Source organism: Chiloscyllium plagiosum, chromosome 23 (assembly GCF_004010195.1).
Source record: "Chiloscyllium plagiosum isolate BGI_BamShark_2017 chromosome 23, ASM401019v2, whole genome shotgun sequence".
NCBI lineage: Eukaryota > Metazoa > Chordata > Chondrichthyes > Orectolobiformes > Hemiscylliidae > Chiloscyllium > Chiloscyllium plagiosum.
In genome coordinates, this window is record NC_057732.1 from 36557975 (window position 1) to 36581682 (window position 23708).

General features: G+C 38.8%; 1 protein-coding gene across 2 annotated transcripts in view; it reads left to right on the forward strand.

The window, feature by feature from the left end:
• Window positions 1-23708, forward strand: part of shank3a (SH3 and multiple ankyrin repeat domains 3a) — a 1030755-nt gene that overhangs the window by 809689 nt on the left and 197358 nt on the right. For both annotated transcript variants that reach the window (XM_043713933.1, XM_043713934.1), the window contains exon 17: window positions 17549-17673. In XM_043713933.1, coding sequence (XP_043569868.1) covers window positions 17549-17673 — 125 coding nt within the window. The remainder of the gene's footprint in view (window positions 1-17548; window positions 17674-23708) is intronic.

The following is a 23708-nucleotide window of genomic DNA, read 5'->3' on the forward strand; positions in this document are numbered from 1 at the left end:
GTGTGAATTCAGTCTTGAGGTGGAAAAGTTGGATGGATAGGATGAGTTAAAGTTATGGATTCGATGAGTTGGGTATTGGGCTTGGTGAGTTGGATGTTTGGCTGGGTTGGGTTTAACTTGGGCATAGGCCTAACGATTTGGTTATTGAGCTGGATGGGTTGAAGCTTCAGCTGGGTTTTGGTTTAGGTGTGTTAGATGTTGAACTGTTCAGAGTCCTGAATACTGTTTAAAATAGCTATAACATTGACAATTCACCAATCCTCTGCACCATCTATTCCAAAGAGGATAATGAGATTATTGCCAGTCTCTGAAATTTTCAGCCTTGTTTCCCACAGTATCCTCACATGTGCCTGACCTAGTCCTGGTGGATATAAATTTTAAGTGATGCCAGCCTTTCTCAAATCTCCTGTCTTAATTTGTCGTCCATCTAATATCTCAATTACCTGCTTTATCACTAGAACCTCAACAGCATTGCCTTCCTTAGTATAGTCCAAAGTTAATTACTAATTTAATACCTCAACCATGGTGTCTGCATTATTGTATAACTTCCTATTTTGGTGTCTAATCAACCCTATTCGGCCTTTTATCTCCCTCTTCACTATTTGTGTGCTGATGATTTTAGAATTCCCTTTTATGCTCAACCAATCTTTTCTCCTACTCTCTGATGGTTTTACTTCTTTCTTCACTTCGTCCCTTAACTCTCAGTCTTTTTCTCATTTTTATTACGTGTTGTATGTGCACCTTGCCTTTAAGAGGGTTCACCTTTATGTTGACTTCAAGTTGACTTTATTGACATTGAACTTAAAGATGTTCTACAAATTGACTTGATACATTTCACACAATGCAAATGCCAGCAGCTAACAACAAGAAGCAGCAGAAGATTGCTCAATGCAGAAACCAGACAAAAACTTCAGTAAAGGATGTCCTGAGTAAATTCAGCATGTACATGTTTACCTTTTCAAGAACAAAAGTACCCAAGGAGTCATTTTGCAGGAAGGCAGATCATCATACCAGAATCTTTGTGATCTGATATTCTTCACCAACTTCACCGATCTCACAAAATGGACAAGAAGGCTGACACAAGAGTCAGTGTATTTCCCACCCCAAGAGCCAGGTATCCGCACTAACATCGAGAAGCTTGTTAAGACCTGAGAGGTATATCAAGGATATATATGTCAAGTAACTGCAAAGAATAATTGAGAACGCATGACATCCCTGCTCATCCTTGATCCAAATTATATTTGAGCTCTTTTCAAGTTCATGGAAATGACTACACTGTAATCATTGACCACTTTACCAGTACCCCTTCTATTGTCAATCACACTGTGCACTAAGCACAACTGTCATGCAAAATCTAAGCTCCATTTTTACCTTATTTGGCACCCTTACAGAGATGATTACTGACAATAGGTCCACAAATTATTGGTAAACCCCATTTCATTACTGTCAGGAATGGAGCTTTGCTCACACTACTTCTTCTCTGCATTATCCCAGGATAAATGGTCTAACTGAGCATATGACCTGAATAGTCAAAGACATTATCCTTAACTGTAGAGTACAGACCATGTCTTTTCTATTTTTTCAGTGTTTTTGATTGTGCACTGAAATGGAATAGGAACTGGTTTAATAGTCAAGGATTACTGCAGTTTTTGAAAGCAAAGAACACATAAGTGCAGTTTGCTTGTTCAAACAGTAGTTGAAATGTAATTTCCAGAAGGCCTGGTACAAGGTGAGTATACAAATGAAGATTCAGCTAACAACATGTCACTGATTGGTCTGTGGACTCGTGACCAGTTATTGATGACAAAGGTCTTCTGCTTGCTAACAATTATGTGATTGGTTCTTGGGTAACCCAACAGCTTGGAGTTGTGAACAAAGTAGTGTGAAGTCACCAGATCTCCAACAGTTCAGAATTGTGTTTGTCCTCTACAGAAAAACCCACCTCAAATCAGATGAAACTAGTTTATTTCCCTCAGTTAGTTGCTGTAATTTAATGAATGCTTTTAATGAATGAGTCAGAGACCTTTTTCATAAGTGAGAACCTGTCACTCTATGCCTGCTAGGAGAAAGTGAGGACTGCAAATGCTGGAGATCAGAGCTTAAAAATGTGTTGCTGGAAAAGCGCAGCAGGTCAGGCAGCATCAAAGGAACAGGACTCTATGCCTGCTGCAAATCTATGAAAGCATTGGAGAACGAAAGTCGAGAAGCATTTTAGTCAGCAAAAACTCATCTCAGCAAATCCCATGAACAAGAACTTATGAACTGCTTTTCTAATTCTTCCCTCTGCTCATCGTGTGTGTGTGTGTGTGTGTATGTGTCTGTGTCTGTGTCTGTGTAAGGGAGCGTTTGTAAGTGGATTTGAGTTTTATCTAGTAGAATTATATATCAATAGATTATAACCATTTATTTGTGGATAGAAACTATTTATGTGTAATAAATAGTAATCCCTGTTATATAAAAAACACCTGGTAAGTGTTCTCTGTACCTCTGTAGATAAATTGAGGAGCTCTGCGTACTTTTTAAAACTTTGTAACTTTTGTGATGAGTCTGGGTAAAGCAGGATTGATTTCCAGTGTTCTATCCCAGTGAGGCATAACAGTCAATGGGACAAGCATGAGCTATACCTTGCAATGTTACATTTGAAAGCAGCATCTCTGAGTGCAATCATTCCCTCACCGCTGGTGGTCCTGTTCAGCAGACCAGTACATCCTCATTTATTAACTTATACCTGAAGTACTCCTTTTGAGACTCATGATCAGCTTGCAAAACTGCACTCGCAGAAATCAATTGCTTGCTGTACTGCCTGTTTCATAACTTATAATATGTTTGACTGTTTTAAATAAACTAACCCATGGAGTTGTTCAGTGCTTGATGAGCAATTAATTATTGGACAATCATCATTAACATGAGCTTATGAATGTGAATTTTGTCATACATATCCCTTTTCTGTTTTACCTTACTCTCTCAATCCAAAGTTGCGCAGTTTAGGTGAATTGGCCATGCTAAATTGCACATAGTGTTAAAGGATGTGTAGATTAGGTGCATTAGTCAGGGGTAAATGTAGAGTAATAGGGTAGGGGAATGAGTCTGGGTGGGAAACTCTTCAGAGGGTCGGTGTGGACTTTTTGCGCAATGTCCTGTTTCCACACTTTAGGGATTCTATGACTCTGTGATTATTTTATAGCCTGGGAGTGATATTTCTCCTACCAAATCTCCTTGTCTCATGGGAATACACCTCAATATGCTCCTCTTAATAATGGTAGCCCACTGTTTAATTCCTGTTTTGGTCTGGGAATGTTTGATTCCAATTTGTCTGAGCTAGACCCTTTCTCATAACCTATCAAAATTGGCTCTCCTCCAATTGATTATCTTTAGTCTGGTTGTTCCTTATTCTTTTTCACAGCTAACATAAACCTTTTAACACTATGATACCTGCCTGCTAAATGTCACCCAAGAACTCTTGGTCCAGTTGTCCCACTTTATTCTCCTGACCCAGATCCAGATCCAGCAATCCTTCCCTTATCATTGGACTGGAAACATACTAATCTCAGTAATTCTCCTGAATATACTGCAGAATATATCTTCCTTCTCTACCCTTTATACTAGGTAATTAAACTCCTCTTCTTATGTTAATCTCGAGTTCTATGCTCAAAGGCAAGGCTTAACATTACCACAACCTGCATCAAGAATAGGTCAAGGATGCAGATCCTGAATCTACTCCAGCCAAAATGAGGATCAAACCCAATGTGGTTGGCACAAATCTGATCTAAACCAGCCATCCAGCTGGAGAACCAACTGGTTCTCCAAGGAGTTGCTGTGATAACATCCACTTTTGTATGAATGTCATAATCAGAAACTAAGGATTGTGACAATAGAGGCTGCAATGTCTTTTCATCACACCACTAACCAAGTATCTCTCCCACACTTACCACCTGCTATTGGCACATGTCAGATAGAGGTAGATACTCAAGGAGAGATTTGGCTGAGATTTGAAAACACTTTCCTTGTTTATCAAGTCCTGAAATGGGTTGTAAAATTGAATCTTCTGGCTCAACACAGGAGGAAAATGTAATAAAACTAGCAAATGTGACATTCATGTCTAACTCATCTTCTCTACTTTGAAATGGGGGGATCAGTATAACCAATATGTTCATATACTAGTACAATGTATTATTTATTTTTTACTATGTTTTCCCTTTAATTTTAACTTTTAATCATGATCCTGGGTTTCTATTTATTGTCTACCTTGTCACTGGCTGCTTTCTTGGAACTGAACCATATTCTCTCAACATTGTAGAAAACAATCTTCAACACATGCTAATTTGTTGCTCTTTCACCATTAGCTCCTTACTAACCTTTACTGTGGCATCTTGTCAAATATCTTCTGGAAATCCAAGTGCAGATCTTAACAGGTTCCTCTTTATCCAAAGGACATGGTACTCCTTCAAAGGATTCTTGTGAATTCATTAAACGTGATTTACTTTTCACAAAATCATTCTGACTCTTCCCGATTATCTTGAGTATTGCTAAGTGCTATAACTTGCTTAATGAATGATTCTAACATTTTTCACATGGTAAGTGACCCTATAGTTTCCTATTTTATGTTTAAATCTCCTCGTAAAAAGAGGAGTTACATTTGCGACTTTCAGAATGGAACTTTTCCCAAAACAAGTGATTTTTTTGGAAAATTAACAATACTGCCATGTTATAACCAGCGTTTTTAAAGAGTGTTTGATGAAATCCATCAGTACCTAGGGACTTGTCAGACCATAGCTCCAGTTTGCTTGGGACCTCTGTCCTGTTGATTGTAATTTAACTAAGTTCCTCTCTTTGTTCCAGCTCCTGATTTACAGATATTACAGGAATTGTTTTTTGTCTGCTCTGTCATGAAGACAGAAGCAACATATTTGTTTATTCTGTCTGCCATGTCCTTAATATCTACTATTAACTCCTCATTCTCACTCTCTAGAGGACTAACAGTCACTTTACTTATTCCTCACTTTTATACACCTGTACAAACTTGCTGTCCACTTTATCTTTCTAGTTAGCTTCTTCTCATACTCTAATTGTTTTTTCCTTTGTTTTTCATTTTCTGCCATATTTTGTCTGATCATCTGACCTGCCAACTCATCTTTCCACGATTTTATGCCTTTTCCTTAAGCTTTCCCTTAACTTCTTTAGTTAACTATAAATAGTGGTTCCTCCCATTTGAATTTTCTGTCATAGTGGAGTATATAACTATAGCTGATTGGTGGAGTTGCCTTAATCTTCAGTGCCTACAAGCCAATCAATCAATCAGCGCTCTCCTCCTATACAGTCTAAATGTTGGTTGACCCTTTGAGTTGAAATTCTAGTAAATTATCCTGATGATTACAAAATGAAATACTTTGATAAAATGTGTCTTTTCTTCAACAATACGCATGTTCTGTGCAACCAATTGAACTATTAGGACTATGCTTATTCTGTGTATTCTGAAATATCCACTTAAATGTCTGCCATTGCTTATCTATTGATCTCTAGATTAATGGAGCTTTTGATTGTGTGTGGCATCAAGTCAGTCAGTGAGAATCAAGGAGAATAACACTTCAGTGACTGCATTCATAACTATGGTTGTGCTTTTTAGAGACCCATCATTTCCACCCTATAATATCTCTGCATATTTCCTCATGATAAGACCCAGTCGTCTTCAACTGTTTCATCAAGAGCCTTCCTTCCATCACATTGTCAGATGTTGGGATGTTTGCTGATGATTACACCATGTTCAGTTTCATTCATTTTCCCTCGAATGAAGTGGTCCAGGCTTACACACAGCAAAACTCGGACAGCATTAAGGCTTGAGTTAATAAGTGAGTTAATAACATACACACTAAGGCTTGAGTTAATAAGTGAGTTAATAACATACACATCACACAAGTGCCAAACAATGACCTACAATCATTGATCACTCCCTCCAAACATTCAAAGGCACCACTGAGGTATTTTCACAGATGACCATTCCTGGTATCTTGAGATAAGGAGACTAAAATTACACAGTATTCCAGGTTCAGTCTAAACAATTTTTTTTCCTATACAGTTGAAGTAAGACATCACTTCCCCTGTACTCGACCCCTCTTGAAATAAAGGTTCAGCCTTATCAGTGACTTATTAGTAGGAAAAAATAGTTAGTTAGAAAAAAAATCTGAAAAAAACCTGAGACCCTTTGTATATCTACACTTCCAAGTTCTATCATTTCAAAATACACTGCACATTTCTTTCTCCGACCAAAGTGGATCGCCTCACATTTTTCCACATTATATTCCATCTGCCATGTATTTGCTTCCAAATCCTCCTGAATCTACTTTAAGTTTTCCTCATTACATACATTCCATTTAGCTTTGTATTGTCTGAAAATTTGGAAATATTGCTCCCAAATCCAGACATTTTCCAATCAAACTCATCAGAAACATATGACACACCTCTTGAGCTGGTGGGATTGAACCCAGGCTTCCTGGCTCAGAGGGTGACACACCAACTCTGCACCACAAGAGGTCCCATTGTCCCAAAGTCAAATCACTGATACATATTTAAAACAGCTGGGGCCCAAGTACTGATCCTTGTGGTCCCAACCAGTTACCGTCTCTGAGAACAACTCATCTTTGACTCCCTGGTTTCTGTCTGTTCGTCAATCCTTTATCCATGCCATTACATTATCTCCTATTCCATGAGCTTTTATTTTTCTAACCGGCTTCCTATGGGAAACTTTATCAAAAGCCTTCTGAAAATCTAAGTGTGGAATGGCAATTGACTCCCCTTTATCAATCTTGTTGGTAACGTCCTCAAAATAAATCTTGAACAGATTCATCAAACATAACTTCCCATTTAGCAATCTATGTGAATATACCCAGTCAAATCATTATCATCCATGTTGAAAAAGTGGTGGGGGCAATAGTTATTTAACATGTCCTTTGCAATAGATTCTAGCATATTCCCTACTACTGTTGTGAGGCTAAAAAGTCTATAGTTTCCTGTTTTATCTTGTTGTTCCCTTTTAAATTGTGAGCTAACATTTATTACCTTCCAATCCATAGGATTCATTCCACAAGCTATAGAACTTTTGAAGATGATCACCACTGCAGTGATTGTCTCTGTAGCCACCTCCTTTAACACTCTGGGATGTAGACTGTCAGGTCCTGGGGATTTATTAACTTTCAGCCCTATTACTTTCTCCAGTATTCATGACTTAGAGATTCCGGTGTTGGATAGGGGTGGACAAAGTTAAAAATCACACAACACTAGGTTATAGTCCAACAGGTTTAATTGGAAGCACTAGCTTTCGGAGCGACACTCCTTCACCTGATGACGGAGCGATACTCCGAAAGCTACTGCTTCCAATTAAACCTGTTGGACTATAACCTAGTGTTGTGTGATTTTTAACTTACTCCAGTATAATCTTCTCACGAATGCTAATTTCCTTCTTTCCCTCATTCTCCCTAGTCACTTGGATATCTATTTTTGGGAGATTTCCTGTGTCTTGCTCAGTGAAAACAGACACAGAGTAATCATGTAGCTTCTCTATTATTTTTCTATTCTCCATTTCAAATTCTCCTGACTCTCTGTATTAAATCAACATTTGGCTGAACAGTTTCTTTTTGTTTACCAAAAGAACCTTTTATAGTCCATTGTTGTGCTTTTTGCCAGCTTGACCTGGTTCACCTATGTCATGTAGGGAAAGTCTTGCCTACATGTGACTCCAGATCCACAGCAATGTAGTTGACTTCTAAATGCCCTCTGGTATTGTCTAGCAAGCCACACAGTTGTATCTAACTAAGGAATGAAATCGGATGGATCACCCAGCATTGACTAAGCACTGGAAATGTCAATGGTGTGCACAGCAATGTTGACCCTGCAAAATCCTCCTTGCTAACATCTGTGAACTTGTAACAAAACTGAGAGAGGTGTCTCGAGTCTAATGACACAAAAGTCAGACAACACTGGAGACACCATTCTCACCATCACTGGGAATGCTTTGTCTCATCAACGGGACAGAACCAATAAGGTATCAGAACTGGTTTGCAGTCTAGAGAGAGTTATCCTGGGAGTCCTCAACATTGACTCCAGACCACCTGAGGTCTCATTGCATTAGGACTAACATGGGAAATTACGTGATTACAGTCTATAACCTCCTCCCCTGACTCTTGGCTGATGAATCAGTTCTCTATCATGTTGAACAACATTTGGAGGATGCACTGAGAGTGGCAACAGCAATGTATTCTCGGTGAGGAATTTCAATGTCCATCTCCAAAAGTGGCTCAATAGACCACAATTGTTCAAGCTGGCCAAGTTCTATAGGATGTTCCTGCTGGACCTGGTTCACAGCAGCTAGTAAGGGAGCCAACAAAAAAGAAAAACGATGCTTGAACTCAACTTTGCCAATCTACCCATAGCAGATGAAACTGCCTATGAGAGTATCCATGAGAGGAGTGACCTTTATCTCAATAAGGCCACACAGTCCTTATTGAGATAAAGTCCAAACCCCACATTGGGGATAACCTCCAGCATGTTGTGTGACACCGTTATTATGCTGAATGAAATAGATTTTGAACAGATTTAGCAACTCAAGACTTGATTTGGGCCATCAGCACTTGCAGAATTATAATCAACCACATGTAATTTCATGGCCGAGTATATCCTACATTCTCCACCAATACAACCACGCCAGGGGCTCGGCACTGGTTCAATAAAAAGTCCATGAGGATCAGCCAGGAGCAGCACCAGGAATACCTTAAAGTGATGTATTAACCCTCTGACGCTACAACACAGAACTGCCTGCATACCAAGCAATCATAATCATAATAAGAACTCAGGTATCCCACAACCAACGGATCAGACCTAAGTTTTGTAGTCCTGCCAGATCTAGTCACAAATTAAGATGAAAAATTAAACAACTCTCTTGAAGAGGAAGCTCCACAAATATACCTATTCCTAAGGATGGAAGAGCCTAGCACGTTAGTGCAATAAGCAATGTTGAAGCATTTTCAAGCCCCTAGAGCCATTAGTCCATGATACATCTTGCATTCTCCTGAGGATCTTTACATTATTGATGTCAACATTCAATTCAGTCCACCTACTACTAAGTATTGGCTGAAGGTTATGGGCACTGACAACATGTTGCTCATTGTACTCAGAGCCCTGAGTATAGGAATAGGAATTGGAAGGTCATGTTGTGGCTATAGAAGACATTGGTTAGGCCATTTTTGGAGTATTATATGCATTTCTAGTCTCCCTCCTATCAGAAAGATGTTGTGAAGCTTGAAAGGGTTCAGAAAAGACTTATAAGGCTGTTGCCAGGGTTGGAGGATTTGAGCTATAGGGAGAGGCTAAATAGGCTGGGTTGTTTTCCCTGGAATGTTGGAGGCTGAGGGATGACCTTATAGAGTTTTATGAAATCATGGATAGGGTAAAAAGACCAGATCTTTTCCCTAGGGTGGGGGAATCCAGAGCTAGAGGGCATCAGTTTAGGGTGAGAGGGGAAAAATGTAAAAGGGACCTAAGGAGAAACTTTTTCACGCAGAGAGTGGTGCATGTATGGAATGAGCTCCCAGAGGAAGTGATGGAGGCTAGTACAATTACAATATTTAAAAGACATCTGGGTGGGTGTATGAATAGGAAGGGTTAAGAGGAATATGGGCCAAATGGTGGCATATGGGACTAGATTAGGTTGGGATATCTGGCATGGACGAGTTGGACCAAAAGGTCTATTTCTGTGCTGTACGTCTCTATGATTCTATGACTAAAAACTTGTGCCCCAGAACTAGCTGCATCCCAAGCTAAGCTCTTCCAGTACAGCTATGATTTAACATCTGTGCAACAAAACATAAAATGTCCTGTCCACATTAAGGAGAACATTCTTACCCAACTAATTACCTCCCCATTAGTCAACTTTCAAGAATCATCAAATTGTTGGAAGGTATCCACGGACAGTGCTATCAAGCAGTACTTCTTCAACAAATACCTGCTCACTGAAGATCAGTTTGAGTTCTGCAAGGCCCATTCAGCTCTTGACCTCATGATAGACTTGGTCCAAATGTCGAAAAAAGAGTTGAACTCAAAAGGTGGTGAAGGTGACTGTGTGTAATATCAAGACAGAAGTTTGGAGTCAATGGGATTTAGAGGGAAATCACTCTGCTGGTTGAAGTCATATCTACCACAAAGTAGAATGGTTGTAGTTGTTGAAGGTCAATCCTCTCAGCTACAGACATCATTGCAGGAGTTCCTCAGGGAAGTGTCCTGCACCCAACAGTCTTCAGTTGCTTCATAAATGATCTTCTCTTCATCATAAGGTCAGAAGTAGGGATGTTTGCTGATGATTTCACAATGTTTAGCATCATTCAACGAACACCATTCATGACCATCAGATACTGAAACAGTCCGTGTTCAAATACATCACAACCAGGAAAACATTCAGATTTAGGATGAGAACTGGTGAGTAATCTTTGCTCTGCATATGAACTAGTTAATGACCAACTCTAACACAAGAGAACTGTTACCCTGTGATGTTCAATGGCATTATCTCTGTCATCAGCCTGGTGGTTACCATTAACTACATTAACAAGATCTGGGCAATATCCAAGTTTTGGCTGACAAGTGGCAAGTACATTCATGCCACATACATGCCAGGCAATGTTCATCTCCAATAAGAGAGAATCCAGACATCACCTGTTAACATCTAAAGGCATTACCATTGCTGAATTTCTCCAACATCAACATCCTAGGAGTTACTGTTGATCAGAACTGAACTGGACTAGCCATATAAATTCTGTGGCTACAAGAGCAGACGGTAGGCTGGGAATCCTCCCATAAGTAGTTCACATCCTAACTCCCCAAAACCCTTTCACTGTCTATAAGACACAAGTCAGGAATGTGATGAAATATTTCCCATTTGCCTACATCAGAGCAACTCCAATAACATTCAAGAAGCTCAGCACCATCTGGGATAAAGCAACCTGCTTGCTTAGTGTCACAGCCACAAACATTCATTCCCCCCACTCTAGCACCTATAAGACGCACTGCAGAAATTCACCAGCTCTCCTTAGACAGCACCTTCCATACCAAATCTCTCTTATTTAGATTGGCAAGGGCAGCAGATACATAGGAACACCAGCACCTGCAAGCTCTTTTCAAAATCACACACTATCCAGACTTGTAACTGTATGGCTGTTGCTTCAGTAAAGCTGGTTTAAAGTCCGATCACATGTGTTGCTCATCTCTTCTACAGTTCCTTGTACTCCTCTTTATTTACTCTTGTATCCTTTAATAGAATTTAAGCCTGTTAGAGGATGGATAGGAGAACTGCCAATGTAGTTTTAAGATAACCAGCCATTTTTATCTTTAAACATATCTCTCCAGTGACCAATAACACACTTGTTTAATATCTGGATTAGAGAATTTCAGTCTTGTTGAAGTAGATTGAACTTCAACTTGAACTGTGAATTCACCAGCTTCCCAAAAACAATTGCTTTGTCTTGCTCTATGTCCACTTTCATTTGAGCCTTTTCCATAGATGACCTGCTCAACAGTAGGGTTATTTCACTTGACACAGCATTGGTGCTGATACAGGGGTTTACCCCAGATACATTACAAGGAATTAAAACTCTGTTGTTGGTGATTTAAGCAGGTTATAATGACATAACCTGAAGGAGATAGAATTCTCAAATTCGTTAACCTTATTGCAGTGTATATCATTTAAAGGATCGAAGTAACATTTTAATCCACTATTTAACTTGGAAGAATGCACCAATAATCATACCCCACAATTTAAATGTACAAATATAAAAATTCTCAAAGACACCATCAAAATGACTAATTTGCCTGACTGATTGCAAATCAAGACAAAAGCAATCAACACTAGGTTTTGTTTCCGATAGTAAAATAGCTTTTATTCTAAAACACTTTAACAAGAGCCTATGCAAAAACGCCCCAAAACACACAGGCTCAATCAGATTAAGAGAAACATAAGACACTCATAGATTGAAAAAGAATATAGACGCGGTCAACAACATTCTGGAGATTAGAAGTTCAGAGCATAAAATAGAAAGTTATTTTCTCACTTAGCAATTATGTCATGCTGTTTTCTACTGACTTATAGTCACTCTTTAATTCTATAATTGACCAGATGAACCGCAACCTCTCGTTGTTTTAAAATTCTTCCTTCATAGCTTTCTTGAGTTTTCTGTCTTTTTACCACATGGTCAGCAAGGAGGACATGGTTGGTTTCTGTCCACAGAGTGTGGACTTTCTTCTCTGCTCCTTGCACTTACAGCTTTTCAACACTTTGTTATCCGGTCAATCAGAAGACCATTATCAGGCAGAATTTCCTTAATTCGAAAAATCCTCAGTATTGCTTAGTCTCAGATTCTCCCCCTTAGTGCTTTAAAATCAACACTGTATCATAGAGTTCAACTATTTAAAGTTACAACACTCTCGTGGTACTTCAATTATAGCAGTTCAATTTCCATCTCAGTTTACATTCTGAAAATATGCAACCTCTTCCAACTTCACTCATTGTAGACTTGGATCCATTGTCCAACATAGTGTGATTGAATGAGTCTGCGACTAAAACATTCATTATTGGGTTGAGTTTCTTGTGATTAGTACAGGTTCCCCTGTCTGATCTGAATAATCACCTTTTCCTTCTGAACCTTCCATATTGTTTGTAATTTCAAAAGCCGTGTTATTCCATTTAGAATAATTCATTGCATAATGGCATTTTGAGCCACATCTGAGATACATGTTGACCAGACTCTGGATATTCCTGTCATTCATTCTTCTGTGATAGTCCCCAATTCCTTTTGTCTGTTATAATTGCCGAAGATATCTCTATCATCAGTCCTTTTAGGTGTGATTCCTCTTTCATATGTTTTCAGCCTGTATCTGGATAGTCTCACATTGCCATTACCGTTAATTCCTCTGTTCTTTGTGTTACTGCTGAATATCCAGTTGAGCCGTGTGTGCCACTGAGATTGTATGTTTTTCCAAGAATTTTGTTTTAAGGCTTCTGACATCTGTTCCAAAAGTGTTCATTTGTGAAAATGTAACTATAGTTCGTACTAGAAGTTTATTCATGTTCAATACTTTTATACAGCTAGCAGTTTAAAAGTTATGCGCTGAATTAGGAATCACCTAGCAAAACTTTTGCAGTTTTGCATACAGTCTACTAAATCCAATTATATAGTCTTCAACTAAATATTCATCCTGCTTTCTAAATTTATCAAAATATGACAAATGGCCAGAAGGATTTAATAGGTCAACCTGCTTTTGTATTTTGTCCACAGATTTCAATAGAATTTCCAAATATTGTTGAGTGTCTAGCTCTGAAACTACTGTATGTCCTCTCCTTATTCCAGTAGGAAGTGACAGTGCTATAGCTTGCTTTTTTCTTGGTGAAGATGTACCCCATGTCCATGCATCCATTTCATTTTACCATGATTGTAAATATCAGCAGGAAGTTATATCCCAACACTCTTCGGCTAAATAACTCCAATTACAGTCTTCTGTCTGAAAAAAAATTCTTAATTTCCAATCTTCATTACAACTCAATCACCCCTTTTCCAAAAGTCAGTACAGAACCAAGCCAGTCTGAACAGAAACCAATTCACATTTCTTTGCAGAGATAATTAATTACACAATCTTACCCAGTTCCTTCCAGACACCAATCTCACTGGTTTCCACTTTAGATATTTTATCATCAACATTTTCAGGGATATTATTGCATATCGCTGGAGCAGGTGGGGTAGACTTGTACCCAGGTCTCCTGGCCCAGAGGTAGGGACATTACGACTGTAGTCTCTGAAAAGTCCCTTACTCCCTTTTTACAGCTACTGAGTTAATGGGTCAATTCGCCCCAATCACCTGTTTGACTACTTATTATATTAATACCCTACTCTAACCTTTTGTCGTCCTTCACATAAACTTGTTGCAGTCCCCTACATGAACCCATTGTGGTTCCCTAATCTACCATTTTTTAGTTTCATACAATCTCCAGTTCTATCTCTCTGTGATCCAGTTCTATCTCTCTGTGACAATTTAGTCTTAAAAATCATAGTCTCCTCGAGTACCTTCAGTTCATAATCCACTTTAGCGCAGGCCAATCCTGTTTTATACCACTTCATAGTCTCCTACATTAATCCATTGAATTCTCAAACCCCACCCATTACAGCACCCTACCAATTTAATCCTATTACAGTCTTGTGTCATTCTATCAACGTATTTTCAATCTGTCTTCATAGAGGAAGATACAAGAAGTCTCCCTGAAACAGTCAGGATTCAACTGCACTCCAGTGAAAGTGAAGAACTGAAAGAAATTAGTGGTTGTAAAAATGTAATGTTGGAGTAATTAATTGGACTGAAATTTGACAAATCCCTGGGTGCCAATGATCTTCACCTGATAGTGTTGAAAGAGATATGTACAGTGATAGTGAATGGATTAGTGGCTGTTCTTCAATATTCCATTAATTTTGCAGTGGTATTTGCAGATTAGAAAGTTGCAAATATAACCCCACTATTTACGATAGGAGGGAAAGTGAAAACAGAGGACTGTAGATGTGTTAGTCTAGTGTCAGTCATAGGAAAAATACTAGAATCTATTGGAAAGGTTGTAAAAACTGGAAACTTGGAAAATAATTGTCTGCTTGGGCAAAGTCAACACTTATTTATGAAGAGGAAAACTGTGACTGACAAACCTGCTAGAGGGAGAGCCAGTGGAGGTGGTGTATTTGGATTTTCAGAAGACTTGATAAAGTCCCACAATAGAAGGTTATTAAACAAAAGTAAAGCATTGGGGATTGGGGATAATACAGTAGCATAGATTGAAGAGTGATTTAAAAGGCAGAAAATATCCAGTCAGAATACAGAGGAACCTTGATTATCTGAAGGACACGGGCAGGCAGTATTTTGCTCAGTTAATCAAATTCTGGATAATCAAATGCTGAATAATTGAGGTTCCTCTGTAAATGGGTTATTCTCTGATTGGCAGTGTGTAACCAATGAGTTACCACAGCATAAGTGCTTGGGCTGCAATTGTTCACAATCTATATCAATGGTTTGGATGCGGGGACTAAATGTAACATTTCCAAGTTTTCGAATGAACAAAATTTGGTGGGAATGTGAATTGTGAGAAGCACATGAGGCTTCCAGAGGACTTAAATCTTCACAATGAATGGGCAAGAGCAGGCCAGGTAGAATATAATGTGGATACGTGTGAAATCTCCAATTTGGTAGGAAGAATGGAAATGTAGCGTATTTCCAAAATGGTGAGAGATTGGAAAGTGTTAATGGCCAAAAGGATCTTTGTGTCCTTGTTTATAAGTTACTGAAAGCTAACATGCAGGTACCACAAGCAGTTTGAGGGCAATTGGTACAATGGCTTTTATCACAGGAGGATTTGAATACAGGAGCAAAGAAGTCTCACTTCAGTTGTATAGAATTTACCTGGGATAACGTGCAGTTCTGGCCACCTTACTTAAGCAGAGATATAATTGCAATGGAGCAAATGCAGCAAGGTTAACCAGACTGATTCCTAAAATGCTGGGATTGTCCAATGTTGAGAGATTGAGGAAACAAGGCTTCTATTCCCTGCAGTTTATAATAATGAGACAAAATCTCGTAGAAACTTACAGAATTCTCAATGAGCTATACAAGATCAATGCAGAAAGGATGTTTACCTAGACACTAGCGTATCTAGAACCAGGGGAACACATTCTAAAAGTAAAAGGGAACCATTTACAACTCAGATGAGCAGGAATTTATTTGCTCAGAGGTTGGTGAAACTTTGGAAATTTCTACTCCAGCAAATGATCAAAGCTCAATTATTAAGTAGATTCAAGATTGATATAGAGACTGATATATTTCTAATTTCTAATGGCATTAATAGATATGGAAATATCACCTAGATATGGCACTTAGATGATCAACTGTGATTTAGAATGATGGAGCAGGCTCGAGGAGTAGAATGGTCTACTCCTGATTCTATTTACTCTAATCAGTCTTCTGCTCTACTCATGATGGTCTTCTGCTCTAACCACATTGCAGTCTACTACCTGACACTAATATATCCCTAAAATTCAAATGCATTGTATTCTTCTAAACTGTCCCATTGCATTGCTCCACACGAAAGCATTGCAGCCTCCAACAATACCCTTCGCTATCTCCTAGCCTAAGCCCATTTCAGTCTCCTATGCTACATCTTCACAGTCCCACACTCAAATCCTGTTGCAGTTTCCTGAACCATTCAGTCATGGTTCATTATTTTAATCCCCCACAGTCTCCTATTCTAAAACATCACAGTGCACTCCTGTAATCCTATTGCAAACCTGTTCAGCCATTTGATCTGCTATTCTTAGCATATTGCAGATCTCTACTAGTTTCCTCGCACTCTACTCCAGCCCCTTTGCAATCTCCTAGTCTACCCATTGTAGACTTCAATTCAGTTGCAAAACATTCTGCTACGCTCTTCTCTCTCAGTTCCCTCCTCTAATCCTATTTCAATCTCCTACAATATCCCATTACATTCTAGTCCTCTAACCCATTGTAGTCCTCTGTTGAAGCCCCTTTTCAGTATTCTTCTCTATCTTATTGCAATTTGTAGTTCAATTGCATTGAAATCTCTCACATCTCCATTCTTCCTACCAAATTGGATAACTACATACTTATCCACGCTATCCAATCACAGACCCATTCTTCCCCATCCTTTGCAGTTTTCTGAAATACTCCATCATGGTCCCCAACTCTAAGATAATGCAGTTTTTTACTGTACTCCAATGTTTACCTCATTGAGACCTTCTGTCCTGATTGCATTACAGTATTTTATTCCAACTTGTTCCATTCTCCTCGGCTAATCCATTGTGGCTCCCTACTTAACTCCAGTTGCATTCAATCTCCTAGTCTACACTGTTGCAGTTCCCTACTCCAAACCAATTGCACTCTCTTTCTCTAAGCCATTGCAGTTCTCTTGTCTAACCCGTTGCCATTTTCTGTTTTCATCCTATTCAATTTCCCTACTCAAATCCATTGTTGTCCTCAATTGTAGACCCTTTGAAGTCCAGTACTCTACCCCAGTACAATTCCTTATGCCACCTCTTTTGTCTCCTACTCTACCTCGTCATATACTCTCATTTTCTCCCCCTTTAAAGTGTGAGATTTAAAATTGAGTATTTCTCATTGAAATTAACATGTTTAATCTGCATTCCGTTTTGCTGTCTTCGTAAGTCAATGGGTAGATCTTTCCAAATTTGCTTCTACATTTCTATCAATAAGCTGACCTAACCTATCAATGTAAACACCTTTATTTTAATCAACTATCTATCAATAATCATGCCAAATAAAAACAACAATATAATAACATGAATAATAAGTATATTTATTTAGCACTATTAGCATCTCAAAATGTCTTCAGAATGCTTCAAAATTAAAGATGAGAGAAAATCAAGACTATAGAAGCACTCAGTAAAATGAAATAAGAGAGTCAGCAAAAGCGAATGTAATTGATTTATTTAGACTGTTTCTTTTTATACAGCGGAGACTCCAATTGAAGAGTTTACCCCCACACCAGCATTCCCAGCATTGCAATACCTGGAATCTGTGGATGTGGAAGGAGTGGCATGGAAAGCTGGACTCAGAACGGGAGATTTCCTGATTGAGGTAAATATGAGCTCCTCCAACTAAAGGCTAAAAGTCACAGAAAATAAGTCTTGGACCAACTTTATTTTTATCTGAAGAGGCTGTACAATTGGGGGAAGCTGATACTTAAAAACATTTTGATGATTGTGAAAATAATTGGTTCTAGAAAATTGTTATCTTCTGCATTAGCATTAAGTGTTATCCTGCTTACCTGGGATGTTAACTAGAAGCTGGAATGTTATGCTGCTGGCCTTACAGCCTGGTGTGTTGCGTCAGTGTTTCTCAGCTCGAGATGTTGTCTTTTACCTTACTAACCTAGACAATTGCCTAATATCAGGACTTAAACAGTTAATGGTAGGGCTTTGAGGAGTGTTGTCAAACAGTGAGACCTAGAGGTACAAGTACATAGTTCCTTGAAAGTGGTATCACAGGTAGACAGGGTGGTGAAGAAGGCATTTGGCACACTTGCCTTCATTGATCAGAATCGAAAAGCACAGCAGGTCAGGCAGCATCCAAGGAGCAGTAGAGTCGATGTTTCGGGCATAAGTCCTTCATCATGAATGCCCACCATGAATTCTCTGACTTTCCAGCATCTGCAGTCCTCACTTTCTTCTATTCATTGATCAGAGCATTGAGTGTAGGAGTTGGGACATCATGTTGCGGCTGTACAAGACATTGGTGAGGCCACTTTTGGATTACTGCTTACAATTCTGATCGCCCTGCTATCGGAAGGATGTTATTAAACTGGAAAGGATGGAGAAAAGATTGATAAAGACATGACCAAGACTGGAGGGTTTGAGTTATAAGGAGAGGCTTGGATTTTTCTTCCTAGGAGTGTAGGAGGCTGAGGAATAACCTGATAGAGGTTTACAAAATCATGACAGGCATGGATAAGTTGAATAACCAAGGTCTTTTCCCCAGGGTAGGGGAGTCCAAAACTTGAGGATGTAGGTTAAAGGTGAGGGAGGAAAGATTTATATGAACAAACTGCCAGAGGAACTGGTAGAAGCGAGTACAATTACAACATTTAAAAGACATTTGGACAGGTACATAAATAAGAAAGGTTTAGAGTGATACAAGTCAAATGGAGGCAAATGGGACTAGGTCAGTTTAGGAAACCGGTCAGCATGGATGAGTTGCACTGACGGAAGGGTCTCTTTCCATGCTGTATGGGTCTTTGACTCTATCTTTCTATTCTCTTTGGTATTGTTCTAAACTAAATGCCACCTAGCATTTTGCTATTCTCAAATGTTTATAAAATCATAATTAATACACAGAAGATAAAAACAATGGGTGATATGCAAGGACCTAGTGAGGGCTTAGAATAGATATGTTCCTGTAAACATAGATAGGACTCCCAAAACTAGAGCTCCTCAATGTCACAGAGTAGATGTCAGGAAAAAGTGAAATTCATGTCGGATGCTGAAAGCTCAATACTGCAGAAAGCTTGAGGAGAATAGAAACTGTGCAAATTGTCCAAAGAGAGGTAATGCCTATCATCTACATGGTATTTGTAGAAGAGCTTTCAAATTAATACTATTTTCCAGCTTTTAGTTCATATCTCCACAGATTAGCATATTGAGTGCATATCCAAACAGGACTCAAGAATACCTCATTAATGCTTTACAAGAAGGATGGTAGGGGTAGGCTATGGAAGTATAAACCAGTTAAACCAACATCAGTACATCAGTAGTAGTAGGGAACCTATTGGAGAAAATAGGTGGTTCAGTGGTTAGCACTGCTGCGTCACAGCACCGGGGCCCGGGTTCAACTCTCAGCTGTGTGGAGTTTATACATTCTCCCTGTGTTTCCTCCAGCTGCTCCGGTTTCCTCCCACAGTCCAAAAATGTGCAGGCTAGGTGGATTGGCCATGGGAAATGCAAGGCTATAGGGATGAAGTCTGGGTGGGATGCTCTTTGAAGGGTCAGTGTGGACTCAGTGGGTCGAATGGCTTGTTTCCACATAGTAGGGATTCTATGATTCCAAAACAGTGAAGGAGAAAATTAATCTCAACTTGGAGAGGCAAGATTTGATCAGGGATAGGCTGCACGGCTTTGTCAGAGGGAGGTCCTGTCTAACCAATCTGGTGGAATTTTTAACAGAGATGAAGAAGTGTCTAGGTGAAGGCCGGGCAGTTGACGTAGTTTATGTGGATTTCAGCAAGGCCTTTGACAAGGTCCAACATGGGAAACTGATAAAAAAGGCAAAAGCACATCAGATTAAGGTGAACTTGGCAAAATGGATCCAAAAGTGGTTTAGTGGTGGTAGAAGGCTATTTGTGTGACTGGAGCCCAGCATGCAGTGGCATTGCACAGGGATCGTTGCTTGGTCCCTTCTTGTGTGTGAAATTCATAAATGATATAGATGAGAGTGTGGAAAGAATGAGCAGTAAGTTTGTACATTAGCCAAGTGTTGATGGTGAGGAAGAAGATGTTGGGTTACAGGAGGATATATAAACTGATTGGTCAGATAGACAGATCAGTGTCAGATTGAATTTAACTCTGATAAATGTGAGGTGATATACTTTGAAAGAAGAAACAAGACTAGGAAGAACTTAATGAATGGCATCTAGGAAGTTCAGAGGAAGAGGGATCTTGAGGTGCTTGTCCCAGATCCCTGAAGCTAGCAGGAGAGGTTATTAGGATAGTTAAGATGACCAATGGGACACTTGCCTTTATCAATCATGGGATAGAGTATAAGAGCAGAGAGATCATGTTGGAGCTGTACAGAACTTTGGTTAGGCCACAGCTGGAGTACTGTGTGCAGTTCTAGTCACCACACTATAGAGGTGCAGGATTCACCTGAATGTTGTTGGGATGGAGCACTTCAGCTATGAAGAGAGTCTGGATAAGCTCAGGTGATTTTCTTTGGAGCAGAGAAGGTTGAAGAACAAGGGAGGAAACTTTTAGGATGAAACTCAGCATGTGTGTGTGTGTGTGTGTGTGTGTGTGTGTGTGTGTGTGTGTGTGTGTGTGTGTGTGTGTGTGTGTGTGTGTGTGTGTGTGTGTGTGTGTGGTGTGTGTGTGTGTGTGTGTGTGTGTGTGTGTGTACATTCATCCATCAATCTGGAATGCATTGCCCAGGATGGTGGTTGAGCTGGGTAACCTCACAATCTTTAAAAAGTACATGAAGCACTTGAAGTGTTATAATATTCAAGGCCTTGGGAAAGTGGGACTTGTGTGGGCAGTTGTATTGTTTTGGTGTTACAGACTTATTGGACCGAAGTGCATCTTCTGTACTGTAAAATTCTATGATACATTAAATCTATGCCCTTCACTTTTCAGTTTGAGAGTGAGAAAGTTAAATCTGAGATAACTTGTGCTAAACTTAATAAAGGGTAATTACAAAGGAATGAAGGTAGAGTTGACAGGAGTGAACTCAAAAAGATGTTAAATAGAATTGTGATTGATGAAGAATGGCAGATATTTAAGAAAGTAGTTCAGGAATTGAAACAAAGATGTATCCCAATGAGGAAGAAGGACTCTAGAAAGGAGATAAACCAACCATAGTTAAACGAGGGTGTTAATATTAGTATCAGATTTAAAGAACAAACATACAATGTGGCAAAGATTAGTGCTAATTCAAAGATTATGAATTTAAAGAAAACACGGCAAAGATAAAAATAATAAAACTCAGAGTATAAATTAGTGCATAACATTGAGAATAAAATCTTCTTTAAATACTTAAAAAGAGAGGGACCCCTTAGAGAATAAAGCTGGGGAAATAATAATGAGGAACCAGGAAATGGCAGAGGAGTTGAATAAATAGTCACTGTTTACTGTAGACGATACAAATAGCATTCTAGAAATACCAAAAAATCAAGGGCAAAAGGGAGTGAGAAAATAAATACAAAAGCTATTACTAGAGAAAAGATGTGAAGGAAACTGTTGAGGCTTAAAGCTGATAAGGCCTGATGACTTGCAGTCTGGGATATTAATTGAAGTTTCTGCAGATCATGGATGTGCAGGTAGTAACTTCCAAGAATCCTTAGATTGTAACACACTCAGTCAAAATAGGACAGAGCCGAAAACAGATAAGTTAGCTTAACATCTGTCATTGGGAAAATATTAGAGTCTATTATAAAAGGCATGAAAGCAGAGTATTTGGAAATCTACAATATCATCAAGCAGAGCCAGCATGAAAGGGAAATCATTCCTAAAACGTTTTATAGAATTCTTTACAAAAACTAACAAACAAGATAGATAGAGGGGAACCAGTGGGTATAATAGATTTAGATTTCAAAATGGCATTTGATAAGATACTAGATATAAGGCTACTCAATAAGACAAGATCCCATTGTGTTACGGGTAGTATATTAACATGGATACAGATCAGCTGACCAATTGAAGGGATAACTGAGGCATTTTTAAGATGGAAAACTGTAACTAATGCAATGCTACAGGGATCAGTGATAGGGCCACAATTATTTACAATATTTCTTAATGACTTGGAAGAGGGAAGTGAATATACTATCATCAAGTTTGCAGATGACACAAAAAATAGTTGAAAAGACACATGGTGATGTTGACACTTGGCATTTAGAATATAATGTGTGAAAGTATGAGATTAAACACTTTAGCAGGAAGAATTGAGGAGCTAAATATTATTTAAATTGAGAAACACTGAAGTCACAGAACAGAGGGATTTGGGGATCCTTATGCATAAATCACAAAAACTGATTATACAAGTTCAGTACGTAAAAGAGAAGGCAAATGATATGTTGGCCTTTATTTCAAAGGGAATGGATTAGAAAAATGGGGAAATCTTGCTAATTGATCCAAAGTACTAAAGTATTTTAGACCATAGCTAAAATACTTTAACAGTTTTCATTCCGTTTTTGAAGGAAAGATATACTGGCATTGGAGGCAGTCCAAAAAGGTTCAGTAATTTGTTCCCAGGCATGGAGGGGTTCTTTTCTTTTGAGGAGAGGTTAAAAAAGGTTGGGCTTAATTTAACACAATGCTTAACATATCCACTATATCAATCTAAAATACTGCCCCTATTAATAGAGAAAAAGAGCTTGAAACTGATCAACTGCTCACTTAACCACAGAAACCTTTATTAACCAGTACCTATGGGACCAGGAGCATACTAGTTGATCAAATGTTCCAGATAATCAGGAGGTCTACATAATCAATGTAAAAACACATATTTAGTATAGAAATGTAATGCAGGGGATGTATACATCAATATTATACTTTATTTACAGTATGAATCACTTAAATGATTATGCAATAAGGAAACTTACTGGTAGAGAGCCTTCTCACTCACACCCTCAACTGACCACTCTAACGTTGTGGAGACTGCAATACTGCAGATATATAATTTTGCTGGTTTATCGAGAGTGCTGGTTCATAAGGTGCCGGTTAAAAGAAAGTTTACTATACTCACGGAATCAATGCTTTCAGGTTTCAACTCTCACACCCATCGTTGGCCTCGAGCTCCGTCTCGTAGACCAGTCTTTTTAGGGAAGATCATCATTTCCTACCTCACTGAAACAAATTCCCTCAGTGACCAAATTCACAGGTTTCAATCTGTGACTAGAGACATTCAGTGCCAAGTTGCTTTCTTCTTGCCCACTTCCCAACTCAGAGCATTTTTCTTATAGTTAGTATTTGATAACATTGGCAACTGCTGAGGTTTGAGGGCAGGCAGAAAAGGCACAGAATGTACCAAACCGGTCTAATAGTGGTGTTAGATCAGATTGACTAAAGATGTACCTAGTTTTGGTTTTCATTTGTGAACCTCAGTCGTGAGTGATGGTCAAAAATTCATCTATATGTAACATTATTGTCCTGCCCAAGCTAATCTTATGCTTATGTAGCATCCAGATTAACTTGATGTGGTTCTGACTGGGATGTCCATGCTTTTACTGAGAAATTGTCACATAATATTGCTCAAGTCATACAATAACCTTGGATCCATAAGTATAATTTGCTACTATAGAGCACTTTCTACACAATGAAATGTCTAAAGGTACATTATAGAAGCATTATCAAAAGGAAAGCTGGTGGCAAGCCACAAAAGTCGTTGTTAAAGAGGTAGGCTTTAAGGAG